The following is a 13855-nucleotide window of genomic DNA, read 5'->3' as shown; positions in this document are numbered from 1 at the left end:
TTATTTTTGGACAATCATCCCCAGAAAAACCCAATCTAGGAAAACCGATGCAGCATATATGAGGGTTTTATTATTAAGCAGATTTCTGAATACAACTAGGGTGTCAGAAATGGCTCACCCTTCAAAGAATATCCTTGGCAGTAGTACCTCTATCCGGAGAAAGATATTCCAGCAAATCAACAACCAGATGATCAACCCCACAGTGACTCTGACTGTTCTTTGTGCTGGACAGCAAAAGCTTCTCCAACCACTCGTCTGGAATTGCACCACCCTCTCTGGAACTGCGTGACCCTCTCCCGGTTGATCTGCTCTCAGTCTGCCCCACAAAACCTCCTCAGCGCAGCCTCTTCAGCCCAACATCAACCTCTACGATCCTCTGCACTGTTTGCGTCAGCCTTTGCGGCTTTCTACGCCAGCCTCAGTGTCCTCTGCATCTACCTCTACTGCTTTTGCGTCCTCTATGTTGGCCTCGTTAGCCTCTGCGTCAGCCCTCCTAAGTTCTGCGCTGCCTCTTCCAGCACTTTGTTGTCTCTCTGATATGTATTCTTGAGCCTTGGATCAAAATCCCTTGCTGAACGGCCCCTCACTACCACTGATCTCTAACTCGATTTCGCTAGCAAATCCAGCCCCAGAAAATTGAATTCTTGATCTCTCTTGGTGTGTCTCCAATTGACCCTCAAGCCTCCTCTTATACTTTTCCTGTTGACGATTCAACGATCGAGATTAATGTTGATTTCGGGTAGCATCGGATGTGCTCTAGCCACGAAAATTGGTGAAGAGGCTAAAGCACATGAGATATCCAATACTCAGAAATGGTTTGGGCAGAATCTAACCAGTTTGGGAGATATTAAAATAATTAATATTTTTAATGGAATCCCTAAGTCTAAACTTAGGGAAAATAAAATATTAATGTGAATTAATATAAAACTGAATTAGAATGGTACAAAAGTCATGGATCAAGCCAGATCTAATCTTAGTCGTTGATTAGGGACTTAATCTAGGTGTTGATTTGTCAACGAGAAAAGTATAAGAGGAGGCTTGAGGGTCACTTAGAGAAGACATCGAGTTGATTAAGAATTCGATTTTCTGGGGCAGGGCTTGCTGAGGAAATCGAAGGAGTGATCAGAGTTGCAGCTGAGGGGCAGTGAATGCAGTAGCAGAGAGGCAGAGATAGTACCGGGAGCATCAACGCAAAAGCCGGGAGAGGGTTGACGCAGAGCCAGCGAGAGGCCACACAAAAGCATCCAAAGGCCACGCAAAGGCAGCCAGGTGTTGCGCAAAGCCTGAGGAGGGCTAGCGTGGGAGACGTAGAGTCTCCAGAGGTTGACGCAGAGCCTAGAGAGACTGACGTTGGGCCAGAGAAGCTGACGCTGGGTAGACACTGAGCCAGAGAGGCTGACGCAGACCCTAGAGGTTGACATTGGGAGATTTCGTGGGGCAGATTGGGGCTGATATCTGTCTCCAACTGAGAGGTACTACTGCCAAGGGAATTCTTTGTTGGGTGAGCCATTTTTGGCACCTAGATTGTATTCTGACACTGCTTAATAATAAAACCCTCAGATAGCTACACTAGTTTTCCCGCACTGGGTTTTTCCTGGGACATTAGTCCAAAAATAACAGTGTCACTTGTGTGCTTGTTTTTCCTTTAGTTGATGATCTGTATGTGTTGAGACTATACTTGTATTTATTTTCAGTATTTACATGGTAAATAACTTGTTAATTAATAGAACAAGTAGGAAGAAATAAATAAGAAAGTACAGGAAGGATTTCTAATAGTTATACTTAGGAATTCCAACATGGTATCAGAGCGTGGTTGTAGATCACAAGATAACTGAGGGCATCAGCCAAGCAGAGAAGAAACAGCTATCTCGAGCAACAGAAGTTATTCCTAGCGGAAAAGCAGCAAGGAAGGGGTGACGCAGTGCCTGCATCATCAGTTCGAGCCGGGAAGAGGATCAGCGCAGTGGCAGAGAGGAGCAGACTTGACCTACGCAGTGCCCGGTCATCTTTCTTAGTGAGGAAGGATTGACACCCGTGGCTAGGAGGTGCGGATTTTGCTGGTGTCGGGATTGCGTAGAGCCTAGAGGCTCTAACCATCAGTTTGTTGGGGCATAGGAGGCTGTGGGTAAGTTGTGGAGTGAAGCTGGTGGGGTACTGTGGCCAGAACAGTACCTAACAGGGCAAGAACAAGGAGGAGGGAGTTGTTGCCGAGGATTTCTAGCCAAAAAATCCAGATCACTGGTGTAGTTGCACTAACAATCGAAGTGTGGGCATCTCGACATTGGCAGAGGGGTTTCCAGGAGGGAAATTGAGGCTCAGAGGGAGTCACACCGAGAATTTTTAGGAGAGAAGTAGAGAGACTCGGAAGAGTCGAAAGAGGAGCAATGAAATGGCAGTGAACGGGGTAAGAGAACAAGACAGACTGGACAGAGCCTCAAACTTCGTAGTCTGGAAGGCCAGGATCTTGTCTATTCTAGACAGAAATCATCTCAAGCACTTCGCCTTGAACACGATAGCGATCCCAGTTGACCCAGATGAGAACGAAAAGTACCAGGAGGCAATGGCGAGGGCCAAGAGCATCATCCTTGATGGGGTCAAGGACCATGTAGTACCACATATTGCCGAAAAGGACACAGAAAATGCGATGTGGGAGGCCCTGACGAAATTGTATCAGCATACTTCTGTGCAAAGGAAGATGCTACTAGAAAATCAGCGGCGGTCATACCAAATGTAGAACGGAGAATAGGTAGACACCTTCCTCGATCGATTGAAGGAGATCCGGGATCAGCTGACTTCCATAGGGGCCACGCAGGATGAGGAGATGATGGTGAGGACCGCATTGAACACAATCTCAGAGGATTGGGAGGTATTTGTCCAGAGCATATTGGGCAAGTTGACCCTTCCAGATTGGGAGGAACTGTGGGCGACTCTTCTTCAAGAAGAGATCAAAAGGCTAACCAAGGCGAGAAGCAGCGATAAGGGGGTCAGAATCAAGAAGTAGGAAGAGGAGGATGCTGCCCTAACATCTGAGGGAAAGCAGGAGAAACGGAAGAAAAAGGACCTCTCCAAGGTCAAATGCTTCCACTGTGGGGAACTGGGTCACTATGCGAGCCAGTGTCCGAGGAAGAAGATCAAGGGAGAGGCTTCTGAGACCAAGGCTGTGCCAGCAAGGGCGGAGAAAGAAGTGGAGACAGATGATGATTGTGCCATGAGTGCTCATGCACCTCGAGAGAAGAGGTGGGGAGACATCAAGCTGCAGTCAAACTGACTATAGGCGATGAGGGGCAGGATCCTCGAGGTACTCAACCTCTTGGATTATACCTTTGCTACGGGAGCCCTGAAGAGGAGTAGCAGGAATGGTGGATGTCGGTAGAGACAGATGCGAATGGAGCGACAGTATAGGAGTCCCAGGACAGCGTGCGGCAGCAATGCAAGATGCACAGAGTTGTTGCAGCAGCGCAGAGGTCAAAGGGGGAGCACTTGTCAGTGACAAAGGGAGCTTTAGCATCGGGAGTGTTTCTAGCCTGACGGAGATGTCAAAGTTGGGAGATCAGTTACTTACTTCTCAATAACTGAGTTGCAATGCAGCAATTAGCAGTGGCAATGCTATGGGCAACACAATGCAGTGGTGGCAGTGGCAGGGCCATGGGCAGCAGCACGGATGCAGAGGGAGCTGCCGTAAAGATGCAGCAGTGGCAGGGCCATGGGTAGCAGTACATGATGCAGCAGTGCAGAGGATGCTGGGTAGCAGGCCTAGCATCAGCACAGGGACCGATGTTGGATGATCAGGGTGATGCTAAGTGAGGAGTATTACTAGAGCACAGTCCTCGCTAAGAGAGAGTGTTGATTTGGGGTAACATCGGATGTGCTCTAGCCACGAAAATTGGTGGAGAGGCTAAAGCACATGAGATCTCCAATATCCAGAAATGGTTTGGGCAGAATCTAAGTAGTTTGGGAGATATTAAAATAATTAATATTTTTAATGGAGTCCCTAAGTCTAAACTTAGGGAAAATAAAATATTAATGTGAATTAATATAAAACTGAGCTAGAATGGTCCAAAAGTCATGGATCAAGCCAGATCTAATCTTAGCCGTTGATTAGGGACTTGATCTCGGCCGTTGAATTGTCAATGAGAAAAGTATAAGAGGAGGCTTGAGGATCACTTGGAGAACACACCGAGTTGATCAAGAATTCGATTTTCTAGGGCAAGGCTTGCTGAGGAAATTGAAGGAGTGATCAGAGTTGTAGTTGAGGGGCAGTGAATGCAATAGCAGAGAGGCAGAGATAGTACTGAGAGCGTCAGCACAAAAGCTGGGAGAGGGTTGACGTAGAGCTAGCTAGAGGCCACGCAGAAGCAACCAGAGGCCACGCAGAGGTAGCCAGGAGTTGCACAGAGCCTGAGGAGGGCCAGCGTGGGAGACGCAGAGGCTCCAGTGGCTAACACAGAGCCCAGAGAGACTGACGTTGGGCCAGAGAAGCTGACGCTGGGCAGACACTGAGCCAGAGAGGCTGATGCAGACCCTAGAGGTTGATAGTGGGAGGTTTTGTGGGACAGACTGGGGCTGATATTTGTCTCCAACTAAGAGGTATTACTGCTGAGGGCATTCTCTATTGGGTGAGCCATTTTTGGAACCCAGATTGTATTCTGAAACTACTTAATAATAAAACCCTCAGATAGCTGCACCGGTTTTCCCGCATTGGTTTTTTCCGGGGACATTAGTCCAAAAATAATGGGGTCACTTGTGTGCTTGTTTTTCCTTCAGTTGATGATCTGTATGTGTTGAGACTGTACTTTTATTTATTTTCAGTATTTACATGGTAAATAACTTGTTAATTAATAGAACAAGTAGGAAGAAATAAATCAGAAAGTACAAGAATGATTTCTAACAGTTAGACTTAGGAATTCCAACAATTAAGTCCCTAATCAATGGCTAAGATTAGAATTGGCTTGATCCTCATCTCTTAGAACTTTCTCACCCATTTTATATTAATACACATTAATATTTTAATTTTCCTAAGTTTAGACTTAGGAACCCCATTAAAAATATTAATTATTTTAATATCTCTTCATTCGAGTGGAATTTCTCCAAACGATTTTTGGGTCTTGGAGATCTCATGTGCCTTAGCCTCTCCACTAGTTTTCATGGCTAGAGCACATCCGATGCTAACAAAAATCAACACCAAGTTGGAGTTTGGCCTTAGTTGCCAAATTTAACACTTCCTCTCAACTAGGAAGAACTCCATCTGACAATCTGTACCATCACTGTCATCCCTGCTCTATTGAACTATGAAGAAATAATGAAGAAGAAATGATCGAGAATGTGTCATACCAATCTCCATTGACCCGAAGTCAGTCTCCAATGATCGAGAGTGTATCATACCACTCTCCATTGACCCAAAGTCAGTATCCATTGATCCCAGATCAATATCAAACATCCTAGCATAGGGAGTACGGTAGTACACAATGCGTCCATTGGTAGTACTATGGTCCCTATCCTCATTTCCCTACTCATTGGCTAGATAAGAGATACTTCCCATGAGTCCTGGACTACATGGGTAGGATGTATCGGTAGGAGAAGGTCAACCTCTCATCCTACTCATATGCCATAAGAGAAGGTGAACCACTCATCCTATGCATATCTCAACCATCATGGGGTATCACAAGGGAAGGTGAACCACTCACCCTATACACAACACACCACTAGGGGAATGTGAACCACTCACCTTGTACACAACGCACCACTAAGGGAAGGTGAACCACTCACCCTGTACACAACGCACCACTAAGGGAAGGTGAACCACTCACCCTATGGTCGCTCATCGCTCCAAGAAGTACCCCAAGCCCCTCAAAGCTCTCAGAGCTCAATATCCAACTCAAATAGGACCCTCATAAGAGGGTCTCTCCACGACTCCATATCGTTCAAGGAAGGTTAAGAATTTGACCTTCCCCAGGGGCTTCATAAGAATATTTGCGCCCTGATCATTAGTCCCAATATGACAGAGCCTTATTGCTCCCCATTGTACCATATCTCGAATAAAGTGGTACCTAATATCAGTATGCTTGGAGCAGTCATGAAACACGGGATTCTTAGAAAAACGAGTCCCACTTTGGTTATTGCAATAGATCACGGTGGTATCCAACACATGTCCAAACAACTCACTAAAGAGCTTCCTCAACCAAACAACTTCACAGGAGGCCATACTACCAGAAATATATTCAGCCTCAGCAGTGTTCAAAGCAACTAATTTCTGCTTCCTACTCATCCAGGATATCGAAGCAAAACCTAGTGAGAAGCAACATCCCGATGTGCTCTTACGATCCACCACACTGCCAACCCAGTCAACATCAGAATAACCATGGAGCCTCACATTCCCGACAATGTATCTCAATCCATAGGTGATTGTGCCTCGAAGATATCTCAGAAGATTCTTGGCAGCAATCCAATGTATGTGATGAGGCTCGACCATAAATTGACTCAATGTATTCACTGCAAAGCATATGTCCGGACGAGAGTTCACCAAGAACATCAAGGCCCCCACGAGTTGACGATACTTAGAAGGATTTCCCAAATCGGGCCCAACAACACTTCCGCATAACTTCTTGAAGTTAAGTTCCATCGGAGTAGTCATGGATTTGCAGTCCACCATCCCAAATCTTTCAAATAGCTTCACAATGTATTTTCCTTGAGAAAGGAAAATCTAACCTGCCTTTTGCTAGCCCTCCAACACTAGGAAATAATGCATCAGTCCTAGGTCCTTCATTTCAAACTTGGAAGCCAACTCCCTCTTGCATTGATGAATGAGAGGGTCTGCACCTGTCGGAAAGAGATCGTCCACATAAAGTACCAAGATGAGAGGTCTGTCATTCTCGACCTTAAATAAAGGTATGGATCATCCTCACTTCTTGTAAAACCCAGCTTCATCAGATAGTTGTCGATCCTCTCATACCGAGCTTTGGAAGCTTGCTTCAACCCATAGAGGGATTTCTTCAACCTGCTTACATCTGTCTGACGATCTTGAACTTCGAACCCCTCGAGTTGTTCTACATAGACTTCCTCCTTAGTTGAACCATGCAAGAAGGTAGTTTTGACATGCATCTAGTGTAGGTTCCATCCTTGCGAGGCAACATGGCTATAATCTAATGGATGGTGGTATATCGGGCAACTGGTGCAAATTTCTCATCGTAATCCACGCCTTCCTTCTGAAAGAAACCTCGAGCAACACTCCTGGCCTTGAACTTTTCAGCACTTCCATCAGCTCCATGCTTGATCTTGTAGAGCCATTTCGAGGTGACAATGGATTTGTTCTTGGGTCTAGCAACTACATCCCAGACATCATTTTTCATAATCGACTCATACTCTTCGTTCATAGAATCCTTCCAAATTTGGTGCTTCATAGCTTCTTCAAATGTGCAAGGCTCGGATTGAACATTGGTGCTCATGGCAGCTAAGTACCCTTGGTACCTATTTAGTTTCTTACTTTCATGAAATGTCCCCCTTGGTGCAATATTATTCTCGACATCTTCGAGAGTTTCCCTAAGCCATGATGGTCTCCTTTTTGAGGAGGAGGGCTTATGAGGAGGTCGATCAATGGGATCCATTGGTCCTTCAATGTCGAGCATCGGCTCATCCTGCTATTCTCCCTGCTTTCCTATATTTTCTTCTTTGTCCTTCCTTGGAATAGGAAGGTTACTAATCTTCCCAAGGGCAACGTCTTCATCAAAGGTGACATCATGACTTATCTCCACTTCCCTTTGACTAGGCACATAGATTCTATATCCCTTAGAAGTTTCACTGTAGCCCACAAATGTTCCTTTCTTCCCAGATGCATCCAATTTGCTTCTCTTTTCTTTCGGCACATGAAAATACACGGGGTTGCCAAAAATTCTAAAAGGAGAAACATAAGGTTTCTTACTGGTGAAAATTTCTTCGGGAATTTTGGAGTCTAACGCTTGATGAGGGCATCTATTTTGAATGGACACGACAGTTTTCACAACTTTCGCCCATAAGAACTTCGGAAGGCTTTAATCATGAAGCATGGCATGAGTGGCTTCTATAATGGAATGATTTTTTCTTTCAATAACTCCATTTTGCTTGAGAGTATATGCGGTAATAGTCTCCCTCTTAATGCCAACATCTCTATAATAGTCATTGAACTCATTTGATTCATATTCGGTTCCATTATCGGTCCTCAATATTTTGATCTTCCTCCCTATTTGATTTTCGACCAAGGCTTTGAAAAAACGAAACCATGTGAGCACTTCATCCTTCTTCTTCAAGAAATAAATCCAAGTTTTACGAGAGAAGTCATCCACAAAGATAGCATAATATAAATATCATCCCAATGATGTAATGGGCATCATACCAGATAGATCATAATGAACCAATTGCAAAATGTCGGTAGTCTTGCTATCACTTGAGGGGAATGGTCCCCTTGTATGTTTTCCTTTGGCACATCCCTGACAAACACCTTCATGTTCTACTTTAAATTCGGGCATACCTGTCACCATCTTCCTCACATCGGGTAGAGCCTTATAATGAAGATGAGAAAACCTCCGGTGCCATAATTTGGATTGAAGAGATGTGTCGCAAGACATAGCTCCTAGTGGACTTCCTCCAACTTGATATAAGTTGTCAACCCTGAATCCAAGAGTAAATGCTTCTTTGAAATTTCTTTTCCAAACACGTACCTTTCCATCAATGAATGCCACCTTGAATCCTTTGTCTTCCATCGCCGAGATAGATACCAGGTTCTTCTTTAGATCAGGTACATATAGTACTTCTTGTAGATGAATGGTGTTACCTTGATTTAATTGAAGAGTAACATTTCCAACTCCTTTCATGGGATAGGTGGCATTGTCTCCAAGAATGATTTCCAAATTTGTATCATTTTCTATCATATTTGAAAGAGCTTCCTGGCACCACTATCAATCAACCAATTTCTCAAGGTATCTGGAGGAGAGGTAGTAGAGAGGGCAGATATAAGAAAAAAAATATTTGCTTGTTACCTACAACATTAGATTCATCATACCTAGAGTTTCTTGATCTTTTGGGAGGCCGACCATTTCCATGTTGAGTAGCGGGAGCATTCCTTTTTCCTTTGTTGTTGAATCTGCCATTCCTTTGATTGTTGTTGCCCCTGTAATTGTTGTGGTTGTTGTTGTCATCATCATGAGGGGTATCCCTTCTATTAGGACACCCTAGCATAGTGGCCAAACCTGTTATAAATGAAGCATCTTCCGTTCCTTCCATCTTTGAATCCCGGTCTTCCTTGACATTGATTCTTTGATCCTACATTGTTATTCTTTTTAGCATGAGTGGAGAATGCAGTAGGATCATTCCTATTTGAAGGCATGTCTCTCTCCTTCATCCTTGTCTTTTCTTGAGTCCATCTAGTCAACAATTCATCAAAACTTGGAATCCTGTCATTGTTGAGGATAGTAGTGTTGAACACATGCCATTCACGAGGGAGACCTCCAAGGGCAATGAGAGTGAGCTTCCTATCAGCAATAACTCTTCCAATTGAAAGAAGATCATTTTTTATCTCGATAATCCTCATCAAGTAGGATTGGATATCTTCACCTCTTCCCTTCTTTATGTCCTTCAACTTGTTCTTGAGGAAGGGAACTGGGTTTGCATTCCTAACCTTGAACATGCCAACCAACCTATCATACATTTCCTTAGATGTGTTCAAATCGGAAATGTATGCAACCAAATGCTTGTTAATAGAATCCCTGATGATCATCTTTGCTTTGACTTCACCTTTCTTGTACTTTGTCTTAGCGGCAACCAGTGCATTTGAAGGAGGTTCAGTAATTTTTGCCTACACATAGTCCATAACACTCTTCCAAAGTCAAATCAAGAGACATCTTCCATGCATGATAATCAAACTTATCATTTAGCTTGTCATCAGGATTGAAGTAAGATGCAGAGGCCATTGACTCTTGTCCTTGTCCAACAAATCTCAGTGATTTCTCTTTTCACTCTTGCTTAGGCTTTGTCTTCAACTCAGCTCTGATACCATGTTAATTTTAGATAACAATGGTATGTTCTATGCTTAAGAACAATTTACTTCAATTTTTCTAATTAGCCCAATATCAATTTCCATATTAGCAATCACATTAACCTAATAGTATAGGCAGATAGAACACAAATAAAACATAGAAGACAAGCCAAGACAAGAGGACACAATTTTTGGCAGATGCCAGGGAAAAACCCCAATGTGGGGAAACCCTTTGATCAAATCTTCTCATTATTCTTCAAAAGTTCAGCAGAAAGGGAGATTACAATATACAAAATTCACTTGCCCAAACACAGTCAAATCTGTCCAGTCAAACTGCAGTCAACAGGATGCCCTAACCAGAATGTCAACACTGGTCAACTTAGCAGAAATCTTCTTCCGTATCAGCTCGGTCAAACCCAGTCAACTTGGCCTCCAAGAACAGTCCGAATTAGCCCAAAACAGTCCTGAAAATATCAGTCAAACTTGGTCAACGCAAAGTCAAACCTGCAGTCAATGCTGGTCAAACAGTTCAAAATGCCTTGATTTATGTGCCCAGAAATGCCGCCTGCCCAATCAGAATTTCTCCAAAAAAAATCACAGTCAAATAATGTCAACTGCTGTCTGGTCAACGCTGGTCAACCCTTCTGCAATATGGTCAACGTATAAAACAGAAAATCACACTGTCCTTCGCACGTGTGGAGAGAGTTTTCCTAGAGATCCGTACACCGAATCAGATGAGAGGGAGAGATGTGTGAGTGATGACGAATGTCCAAATGAGGTAGATGCTCCTTCTATTTATATGCGACGTTGAAGATGAAAAGACATGACTTTTGGGCTTCTGAGCCAACATTATTTTGCTGGCTGACCTTGACAATTTGTCCATGAAAGAAATAAATTCACAATTTCATTTGTACATGTCAGAATGAGATGATCTTTAGATCAATCCTACACCTCTTGGAAAGAGGAATCCAACAAAAATATCAGTTTCATCATATGAGCTGTCCAAGGTGGAGTTTGGCCCTAGTTGCCAAATTTAACAAGAATGCATCAACCAAATGACATTGGGAGCTTCAGTTAACTTCAGGAGTTAAATTTTAACTTACAGATTATATTAAGGAGCCAAATGCATCCCTAATAAAAAATTTCAATAAACTAGTTTTACTGTTTGCAATATCGATATGATAAAGAAAGATAATCGTGAAATAAGAGAATAAAATGTTTGCATTTCTTCTATCGATGGATAAGATGCTCTTCGAAGAAGCATTCAAAACTAAGGTTGGGACCTGCTCACCATCTTCCTTTCTTGTATTATATTTAGGGTCAACTTTTTCTGTTGAGAATAGTTTTCTTTTAAATGAAAGGTTAGATATTCACAATTCTTTTATTGTATGTGAAACAACATTTGAAGAGCCTTTGAGGCTTCAGACTTAGCCTGTATTTATTATCGTTCATTTTTGTTTTGCATTTAGGTTCGGCAACCAAGGTTTCAGGGTGAGAACTTGAAGAAGAATATGGTGTTATATGAACGAGTTTCTGCTTTAGCTAAGAAGCATGGGTGCACGCCTGCACAACTGGCCCTCGCATGGGTACTTCATCAAGGAAATGATGTTGCTCCAATTCCAGGTAATATTTACAAACTCAATATTTGATATTGGAAGTCCAGTTCGTTTTGGACTTTGAAGGAGTCTACATCTCCACACGAGTTTGCCTAAATGAGAGAGATGTGATTTTTGGCTGATGTGCAGGAACAACCAAAGTAAAAAATTTTGATGAAAATATTGCATCTTTGGAGATTAGTTTATCCCAGGGAGAACTGAGTGAGATTGCTGCAGCTGTTCCTGAAAATGAGGTTGCAGGAATGAGGGCTGCTGATCCTAATTATCAAATGACATGGAAGTTCGCCAATACACCCCAACCAAAGCAGACTTGATGGTTGCAAGGGAAATTCTGTGCTCGGCTGTTGTACCCTTTTCTCTAAGATTTGAGACTTAAACTGCATTGAGGGATGCCATACATGGCCCTATGACTAAATAGATAATATGTTATGCAGATTTCTTCTGGCATGACTATGATGTGGGACAAGGGAATTAGAGATATAGTTGCATTAATATCTGTGTGATTTAAATAGTATTTTTCCATGCTTGTCATATTTTAAATCACTTTTTCCAAAAGCCAGACGTGAGGCTATTTTTCAACCAAAAAAAAAAGAAAAACAATTTTCTAAATTAGGAAAAAAGGAAAAAAATTATATGATCGAACTAACTTCTCTTTCAAGTAAGAACGTTTATTATTTCGACATCATTTGAAAGGAGTCAACACGCCAAAATTCTTTGATTAATGAGGTAATGGAGACTCCAATGGTCTAAAACAGAGCAAATCTGAATGTTTATATCAATGGAATATGAATATGTGATCCATACAGTAATTCAAGCAAACAATCATGAGCATTAGTTCATTCTCACCCTCGTGGAAGGCATAGTTAAGCTAATAATCTCATTCATATAACAGCATATAAATTTTCTTAAGGTAAAGGGGCTTTGAGATGGGTCAACTTCAATCCTTTGTGATTCTTTTGGAAGCAATTCGTGCCTCTTAAATTGAACCTTGTGTTATTAACTTGTTATTATATGGTTTAAGATCTTGTTTGTGTCCATACATGTTAGTCAACCTAAACATATTGAATTAAGTGGATATTTTAAAGGTTAAATCAATTGGAAACTTAGTTTGGTGGACTAGTTCAAGTAGTTAGAGTGTTTTGAGCTTCATGTAGCAGGTTTTAGGGTCTGCTTCCCTTTTGTTGTGTGTATCACTTGATGTCTAGACTAGCTTAGGCAACATAATTAACTCTAACATGTTTACACCAAATACTATCCACAATACATAAGGAAGTGCCTAGTGTTTTCTCCCCAAGGTTTTTCTTCAAAAACAATTATGTGGATGCCTTATGTTTAAGACCACTATTTTGGGCACTTGCACACACACAATGGAACATAGAGCATGTGAAAACATCTTAGTTATTTAAGTTGGGAGTCTAGTCTAATGCCTTATTTGGTATAGGATGTACTTAAATATTTGACATAATCATTATTGTAACTAGTTTGTCAATTGAAAATAAGTGATCAAATACTAGTAACTATGTGGATTGGATAAGTGATGTAAGTAGAGTTAATATAACTTAGGAACCTTATTGATTACACCTTAATTGATTACTTTCCTTTTGTCAATCCATATTAGATATCTTTGTGATGTTATGAAGAAGATCATATCTTTGATTTGCAAATTGGGTAATTGCCCTTTAGGAGGATATTGTTGAGGGAGTAGAAAAGAAGATTGATAAATGGATCAATAAACCCCTATCTTTGGCAGCTAAGTCCCAAGTTTGCATCCTTTTTTTGGTTGTTTTGTGGAAAATCATATCTTCTATTCATTCTATTGGGTGCCTTTCAAGGTGGCTTATTCCAAGCTAGAAAAGTCCTGTGGAATTTTCTATGGAGCAACCCTAAAGATAACAAAGGTTTTTGCTAAGTTTAGGCTTATGTGATCCATTCAAATTTATAGAGAAGATTTTTTGGTGAAAATCACATCGTAATTCATTTGTTGGCGCGTTTCGAACCAACCAGTGTGGTTCATCGTCAGTATAAGTTGAAGAACCAGATCATGGCTCCAGGTTAAATAGAGAGAGCAGATCATTCAACGACTATATTTGACCAGGAAATGACTATATTGGACCGGGTAATTGAACTGGACCAGGGGATAGGAAAATAATTAGTTAAATAATTAATAAGTTATTTTTGTTATATTTATTTCCATTTGTAACCATTTGTATAAATCAATAGACCTTTTATTATTATT

General features: G+C 41.9%; 1 protein-coding gene across 2 annotated transcripts in view; it reads left to right on the top strand.

The window, feature by feature from the left end:
- Nucleotides 1-12341, top strand: part of LOC149242105 (putative aldo-keto reductase 1) — a 458988-nt gene extending 446647 nt beyond the window's left edge. For both annotated transcript variants that reach the window (XM_089374177.1, XM_089374176.1), the window contains 2 exons: nt 11473-11626; nt 11749-12341. In XM_089374177.1, coding sequence (XP_089230303.1) covers nt 11473-11626; nt 11749-11933 — 339 coding nt within the window. In that variant the 3' untranslated portion in view covers nt 11934-12341. The remainder of the gene's footprint in view (nt 1-11472; nt 11627-11748) is intronic.
- Nucleotides 12342-13855: the final 1514 nt, after the last annotated feature.

This window comes from Pinus tabuliformis, chromosome 8 (assembly GCF_031772625.1).
Source record: "Pinus tabuliformis cultivar Carrire ecotype Pingquan chromosome 8, CPIR1, whole genome shotgun sequence".
In the NCBI taxonomy this organism is placed as follows: Eukaryota; Viridiplantae; Streptophyta; class Pinopsida; order Pinales; family Pinaceae; genus Pinus; species Pinus tabuliformis.
Note: the sequence above shows the minus strand (reverse complement) of the source record. Positions and strands in the feature narration are given on the sequence as shown.